This window comes from Canis lupus, chromosome 6, assembly GCF_003254725.2.
Source record: "Canis lupus dingo isolate Sandy chromosome 6, ASM325472v2, whole genome shotgun sequence".
Classification (NCBI taxonomy): Eukaryota; Metazoa; Chordata; class Mammalia; order Carnivora; family Canidae; genus Canis; species Canis lupus.
This window is the reverse complement of record NC_064248.1, coordinates 16282340-16290083: the sequence shown is the minus strand read 5'-3', so window position 1 is coordinate 16290083 and position 7744 is coordinate 16282340. Positions and strand designations below refer to the sequence as shown.

The 7744-nt window shown below is 56.9% G+C and overlaps 1 protein-coding gene across 1 annotated transcript; it reads left to right on the top strand.

The window, feature by feature from the left end:
* Nucleotides 1-5371: 5371 nt before the first annotated feature.
* Nucleotides 5372-7374, top strand: FOXL3 (forkhead box L3). The gene is made up of 3 exons (XM_025478534.3): nt 5372-5711; nt 6100-6268; nt 6568-7374. Exons 1-3 carry the CDS (start codon nt 5605-5607, stop codon nt 6961-6963), a joined length of 672 nt encoding a protein of 223 aa, XP_025334319.1. The 5' UTR covers nt 5372-5604; the 3' UTR covers nt 6964-7374.
* The last annotated feature ends 370 nt before the right edge of the window (nt 7375-7744 follow it).

Sequence of the window (7744 nt, the reverse complement as noted above, 5' to 3'; positions counted from 1 at the left end):
CCATGTTTAGGAGTATTTCAAGAACATTTTGGCTAAAGATCAGAGAAGTCTGCCTTCTCACTGCCGGGACCCACATTAAGAAGTTAATTTTAAAGTAAGTCAGATAAGTGTTTCAGAACCCTAAGAAATCAAAATTCATTAGGGAGGTTTCCTAACTAACCAACAGGTACTTCTATTGAACTGAGTGAACACGTGTGCTTTCTCCACCACCATTGTAAGTGCCATCCTTTCATGCTTCAAATGGTGGCCTGCCCATCCCTGAACCACACTAGCAGAGTTCAGGACAAGAGCTACCAAAATGTGAGTGGGGGTGCGGGACCCAGCCTGAGCTCCCCTCCCTGGGGGACTGTGCGAACTCCCACCCGCCTGTGATTGGCTTCAGCAGCGCATCCTCCTCGCAGGCCCACACACCACACCTGTCGCAGGTCAGCAGGTGCTCAGACCTCAGACCCGCCTGGGGTGTAACTTGTTGCCCTGAAACCTGGGTTCTCTGACCACCAGGAATAGCCATGATGGGACACTTTGGTCTCCTGCCACGGGGCTGCTTATGTTGCTCATCTCGCCATGCTCATGCTCATCTCGGCGCACTCATCTTGACACAGAGCTGCAAGCTGACAGGTGGATGGTGGGTGAAGCCACTAAGTTTGTGACAATTGGTTACATCACAACAAAATGGTGATTATATACATTTGTTACGCTAGCAATACACTGTCCTTATAAAAATTTACATTTGGCAGCCTGGGTGGCTCAGCGGTTTAGCACCGCCTTTGGCCCAGACCATGATCCTGGAGACCCAGGATCGAGTCCCACATCGGGTTCCCTGCATGGAGCCTGCTTCTCCCTCTGCCTGTGTCTCTGCCTCTCTCTCTGTATATTCTCATGAATAAATAAATAAAATCTTTTTAAAAAATTAACATTCGAGATGCGTGGTGGCTCAGTCAGTTAAGCATCTGACTCATGGTTTCTACTTAGGTGGTGATCTCAGGTCTTGATCGAGCCCTGCATCCAGCTCCTCGCTCAGTGCAGTCTGCTTCTCCCTCTGCCCCTCCCCTTACACCACCCCCTGTCCTCCGGAATTAATAAATAAAATCTTTAAAAAAAAAACTCAAAGTCTGTGGCTGGTTCTCTCCCCAAAGGTCACCACTGTTGTTGATGGATGGATGGATTGATTGATTGATTGATTAAAGATTTTATTTACTTATTCATGAGAGACACACAGAGAGAGGCAGACCCAGGCAGAGGGAGAAGCAGGCTCCATGCAGGGAGCTCGATGTGAGACTCGATCCCAAGACCCCGGGATCATGCCCTGAGACGAAGGCAGACGCTCAACCATTGTGCCACGCAGGCACCCCTGTTGTTGATTTAGGGTGCCTCCTTCCACGTCCTTTTTAAAGAGACATGAGAGGCATGATACCCTGACTCTGCCACATACCAGCTCCCCTGGAGTTCATATAGCAGGAACTCAGAGCAGTCCTGGCACACAATAATTGCTCAGAAAATGTTCCTTGTGACTGCTGGGAATTTCTGTGTGTGTCTGGGCCCAAACAAAGTAGGTGGCTATGTTTGATTTAGTTTTTTGTGGGCAGCACCAGACTGAAGGTAGGTTCAGTTCGTTGCTCTGAGGACCTGGCTGTCCTGGGTGCCGGCTTCTGTCTCTTGTCTAGCTCAAGGGGGCAGCTCATCCCCTTGGTGAGTTTCAGAGCAGCTGGCAGGGTCCCGGGAAACTTCCCGCGTGCTGGGTTCCAGGTACAAAAGGAGCTCCCCGGGATCAGCCAGAAGCAGATGTGGACCAGGCCCCCAGACAAGGTCTCAGACCCACAGATTCGGAAGGGTGATCTGGTTTGCCCCCGCAAACACAGACTCCAGCAGAGCCAGCCATCTCGTGGACTGTGTCTACTGATTCTATACAAGAAGCAGGATTCCACCAGGGGTGTTACAGGGCGCATCACGGGGTTTGGGCCAAATTCCCATCCCAAGGAAAGGAGCCCAGCTGGCAGCTGGGAGAGAAGGTTGCCTCCATGTCATGTTGTTATGACAGTGAGTGTTTTCCATCAGCCCCTGCAAGTGACACATGGAGAGAGGGCATGGCTTTGGTGATGAGAGCTCTTACGTTAGAAGTGGTTTCAAACTTGGGCTCTGATCTTCACCAGCTGTGGGATGCAGGGCCGGGGATCACTGTCATCTGTTTATCCACCGGCTGGGATGTGGCTTTTCCAAGGGAAGGGACCATTTCCAGGGGATGGGGCGGCGCACACAGATGTGTGAACTGCTGTGGCCCCAGCATAACCCGGCCTCGGGGTGATGGCTCCCTGAGCGGTAAGTCTCCGGGCTACTCCAGCTCAGGGTTCCCCTGCTCTGGAGGCTCAGGTTTGGGGTGGCCCCCGGAGCCAGTCTCCCAAAGCTGTGGAGGGCTGAAGTGAAGTAGCCATGCTGTTTCCTGCTTTTCCACCATCTGTGTGACAGAGGCTTCAAGATCCCCAGAGCACGGGGTCCCCTGGTGCTGGCTGACCTCACTGACGGGGACAGAGGCGGGCCTGGAGCCCTGCCAGTCGCCACCACATCTCCTCCCACGCTTTTGCCTGACCAGCGGGAGGACACGCCTCAGAACCTAGGCTCTCCCGAGAAGACAGCGAGAGGCTTGACGTGGAGGGGAGGGGCTGGCGGGGGAGCACGCAAGGACATGGACATCAGGCAGAGAAAACCCCCACTGAGTGGGGCTGATGGGATTCTCTCTTGGGCACAGACTGCTCTGTCTCAAATCTCCCTCCCGCAGCTTGGCATCTCTAGGTCTCCAAGCCCGCTGCAGGATAGTTTAATTAAACTTTTTTATTTTGAGATACTTGTAGATTCCACACAGTTGTAAGAAATAAAACAGAGGGGGGATCCCTGGGTGGCGCAGCGGTTTAGCGCCTGCCTTTGGCCCAGGGCGCAATCCTGGAGACCCGGGATCGAATCCCACGTCGGGCTCCCGGTGCATGGAGCCTGCTTCTCCCTCTGCCTGTGTCTCTGCCTCTCTCTCTCTCTCTCTCTGTGTGACTATCATAAATAAATAAAAATTAAAAAAAAAGAACTTCAAAAAAAAGAAATAAAACAGAGGGGGGGATCCCTGGGTGGCTCAGCGGTTTAGCACCTGCCTTCGGCCCAGGGCATGATCCTGGAGTCCCGGGATCGAGTCCCGCATCGGGGTCCCTGAATGGAGCCTGCTTCTCCCTCTGCCTGTGTCTCTGCCTCTCATTCTCTCTCTCTGTGTGTCTCTCATGAATAAATAAATAAAATCTTAAAAAAAAAAAAGAAAGAAAGAAAACAGAGATCCCACATACCCTTTACCCAGCTTCCCCCTATAGTGACATCTTGCAAAACTCTAACACATAATCTCACGACCAAGACCTTGACACTGACACAGTCAGGACATGCAGAGCAAGGCAAGGCCACAAGGGCCCTTGTGCATGGTCCCATGACGCCTCCACTTCCGTCCTGCGCACACCTCCTCTTAACCCCTGGAAACCACTAATCTGTTCCTCATGTTATCATTTTGTCTTTTCAAGGGTGTCCTATAAATGGCAGTGTGTTCTATGTAACCCTTTGAGGCTGGCTTCTGTGCTTACATAGTTGGGGATCCATCTAGGCTGCTGCTGGACTAGTGGTTATTCACCTAGCATAGCTGAGGTGTCCCGTGGTGTAGAGGGGACCAACACCTATGTAACCGTCTCCCCGTGTAAGGACATTTAGGCGAGTTTCAGTTTGGGAATGTGAGCACAGGTGTTTGCATGAATTTACCTTTCCAATTCTCAGGGATAAATGCCCCAGAGTGTGATTTCTGGTTAACACTGTGGTCACATGTTTAGTTTTTAAAGAAAGTGCCAAAATGTTTTCAAGGGGGACTGTACCACTTATGTTCCCACAGTCCAGCGAGCATAACTGACATCTGACAGAGAACAGCAGAGTCAGTGAATGTCTCTGAGCCCCACTGTGCTTCCGACCCTCCACAGAAGCCAGCCATAGCACCCCTGCAGAAGGGTCGACTGCACAGCCTCCCCCGGGGAGCTGGCAGGGGCGCTGCCCCCTTCTTCACCATGGGCTGTGTGCAGCATCAAGCCCTCATGCAGCCAACTGGCTGGACTGAACACAGGTCATTTCTGAGCAAAGGGTCCTGCTTCGAAGGGAGAATTTTCTGGAGAAAGACTATCCAGGCTTCCAGGCCTTAGGCAGATTCACACATATGGGTCAGTTCAAAATTCTGCAGAGTTGGGGCACCCAGGTGGCTCAGTCAATGAAGTGTCTGCCTTTGGTTTACGTCATGATCCTGGTGTCCTGGGATCAAGTCCCGCATCAGGCTCCCTGCTCAGTGGGGAGGCTGTTTCTCCCTCTCCTCCCTGCTTCTGCGCTCTCTCTCTCTCTCTCTCTCACTATCTCTCTCTCTCTCTCTCTCAAATAAATAAATAAAATCTTAAAAAAAATAAAAACAGTTCTGTGGAATTGTTCATGGAAATGCCTTTGGTAGCACATCCACCGTGAAACAAACTCCCCCCTCACCACTACCACCCCACACCTGGCAAGATCCCACCTCATTCTTTTTCCTAAAATTCCCATACCTTATCTTCTTTCCTGCATGCATCTACCCATACAAGGAATCACAGCCTTGGAGCTAGAAGGGACCAGGAAAGTGTGGCTCAGCTCTTGAGCCTGCCTCCAGGACCGAAAGCTCTGTGCTCCAGGCACTCAGGGGCTTCCTTACAGAGCAAGCTCCTGAGCCCCTTGCTGGGACCCCTGGAAGAGACACCCTTCTGGGCAACAAGAGACAGTGCCTCTGGGATGCAGGGCCTTGGAGGAAATGCTGGCCGCTTTGTCTCTGACTCGGCTCTGATCCGGTGCTCCAGGCAGGGACAGGCCAGCTGGGCCCAGACTACCCTGCCCGGATCCTGCCGCTCAGGGGCAGGAGGTGGGGCCCAGCCTGGTGGTGGAGGAGGTGACAGCCCTGGCCCTGTCTGTGGCCTGGCTCATGATTCTGTTCTGGCAACCCAAGAGTCCACTCTGGGATCCCGTGCCCGGGAAAAACCTAGTGACTCCCTGGCACCGAGGGCGCACAGGCCGGTGAGCTCTGAGGAGACATCCGCCAGTGCAGGGAGCCCCCGAGGAGCCCTAGCTCTGGCTTGCGGGTGGAGGGGGGTGGTGGTGGGAGGGATACCCAGCAACTCTGCCTGGAAATCTGGGGCCCGCGCAGGGAGCAGAGAGCGCGGCGGCGCGCACGGGGCGGGAGCGGGAGGCAGGGTGGCGCCCCGCCCGTCGGACCACCCAGCGCGCGGGTCCCTCCTCCTCGGTCCGCCGCCGGTCAGCGGGTCACTGAGAGCCCCGCTTGCTTCCCTCGGCCGCTTTACCGGTGGCTGGGGCCTCCCCCGCGCTGGGATTGGATGCGAGACAACTGGGTGGGCGCGGGCGGGGGACCCCAGAAACCCAGGCTCCCAGCTCGGGCGTAGAGCAGCCCGCAGTGCAGACGCTGCCGGCCCGAGCCTGGGAGGACTTCAGCACAGACCTGGCGGGCTGGCGGGCGGCGCGGAGGAGGTGGCAGCGACGCGGAGGCCCCCCGCAGGCACCCGGTGCGCCAAGATGTTTGACAGCTCGCAGTATCCCTACAATTGCTTCAACTACGACGCCGACGACTACCCAGCCGGCAGCTCCGACGAGGAGAAGCGGCTCACCCGGCCCGCGTACAGGTGCCCGCGGGGTCGGTGGTAGGAGCCTGGGGGCTTGCGAGGATCCTGCTCCAGGAGCCTCCCGGAGGAGGGTGGGCTTTCTTCTCCGGAGCGGGGGGCGGTGGGTACCCTGGGAAGGGACCCGTTCCTCCTTTCTCCGCATGTCTCTCCACCCCCTTGAGGAGACTCCCAAGTGTGAAGATGTGCTCCTTGGGTCTGGGCAGAAGCGGGGAGCGGGGACCTCCGGGGTGCACCTCCCACACCCCCCGGAGCCCTGGGGGCGAGGGAGCGCGCTTCTGGAGGGCCGGCCTCTGGGCAGGGAAGGGCTGCCCGGAGGGGACTCCAGACCCCCAAGTCGTGAGTGGTCCCCTCCACCGCCCCGCGTGGCCCGACGCGCCCCTATTTGCAGCTACATCGCGCTGATCGCCATGGCCATTCAGCAGAGCCCCTCGGGCAGGGTGACGCTGTCCGGCATCTACGACTTCATCATGCGCAAGTTCCCCTACTACCGAGCCAACCAGCGCGCGTGGCAAAACTCCATCCGCCACAACCTGTCCCTCAATAGCTGCTTCGTCAAGGTGAGCTCCCCACTGCCATCCCGCTCCCCGAAGGGCCCGCGACCGTCCCAAGCTTGGGGGCTCCTGGGCCAAATCAGCCCCATAGGGGGCGGGGCCAGATCTTGCAGCAGCAGCTGTTGGAAAGTTCATTTTTAGCAAATGGGGTGCCTCCAGTTTGCTCCCTGAGCAACGCCACCCACCGCAAGGACAGGGACCTATCCAGGGCCTGCCCCGGAGCCCTCGGAGAGCGCGCAGACCGGGAGGGGTGGGCGGGAGCGCCCAGAAAGCCAGCCCCTCGCGGAGCCCCTCCCTGCGCACAGGTGCCTCGGACCGAGGGCCACGAGAAAGGCAAGGGCAACTACTGGACGTTCGCAGGCGGCTGCGAGTCGCTGCTGGACCTCTTCGAGAACGGCAACTACCGGCGGCGCAGGCGGCGCAGGGGCCCCAAGCGGGAAGGGGCCGGGGAGGCGCGCGCGGGGGGCAACGAGGGGCCTCCGGGGTCGCAGGAGCCAGCCCCCCGCCCCCGCCAGCCCCCGGCCCCCGCCAGCCCAGCCGCTCCGGGGAAGGAGGAGCCCAGGGGCATCAAGTTCAGCATTGACTACATCCTGTCCTCCCCAGACCCGTTTCCTGGGCTCAAGTGTCCCCTGGGCCTGCAGGACGGCAGGAACCCCCGGCTGGAGGCCCAGCAAATGAACCTCCACGTTTGGACAATATGAGACGGGGCTGGCACCCGGGCAGCCCCGGGTCTTCCCAGGTGATTTCAGCCCCACTTCCAGCCAGAGGCAAGGTTTTGCCACAGACTAACTTGCACAGCCTCTTGCTCCAAGCTGAAGACCCCCCGGGGGCCGGAGAGACAGGAACTCCAGTCTTCTGGCTTCCTCCTTCAGAAAAGTTCCCTTGCAAGAAGACTCACGGGGTCCTGCTCGCCTGAAGCGTTTGCTCCAGAGCTCCTGAAGAGTCCTACTCTGAGGAGTACGAAGACAGGTTCAGGGCCACCTCCATCTGAGGATTTGCTGCTTAGACAGCCACAGCCTGGAAGGTGCCCACGCACTGGGCATACAGTTAGCCGGGCGGGTGGGCTTCTTCCCTGGAGCTGAAAGTGATGCTAATAAAATGCAAACAGTGAAGTCAGATACTAGTTGATCCCATGAATGTCGCCCCAAGGTTTTTGACCGTGGCCCTGGTGCAGATGATGTGATCAGAAGTGTAAGTGCATCTCATGCTGTGGACAGAATAGTTCGTAATTGCATAAGAAATCTCGTGCGCTCTTCTATCCAGGAGAGAAGGCAGAAAGAAGGGAAGAGCGGGGGGGGGGGGGGATTCAAATTTGGGCCAACATGGGGCAAAGCACACTTTTCTTGCTTCTTCTGAGCAGGCAGTAAGCTTCTATTTGGGCACGTTCCACCCAGCTGGTTTTCTGAGGAAGCAGACACTCCATAGCAGGCGGTTGATAGATCCCTGCTACGCTGTGAGGTGTACGATTAGGGAGTGCACAAT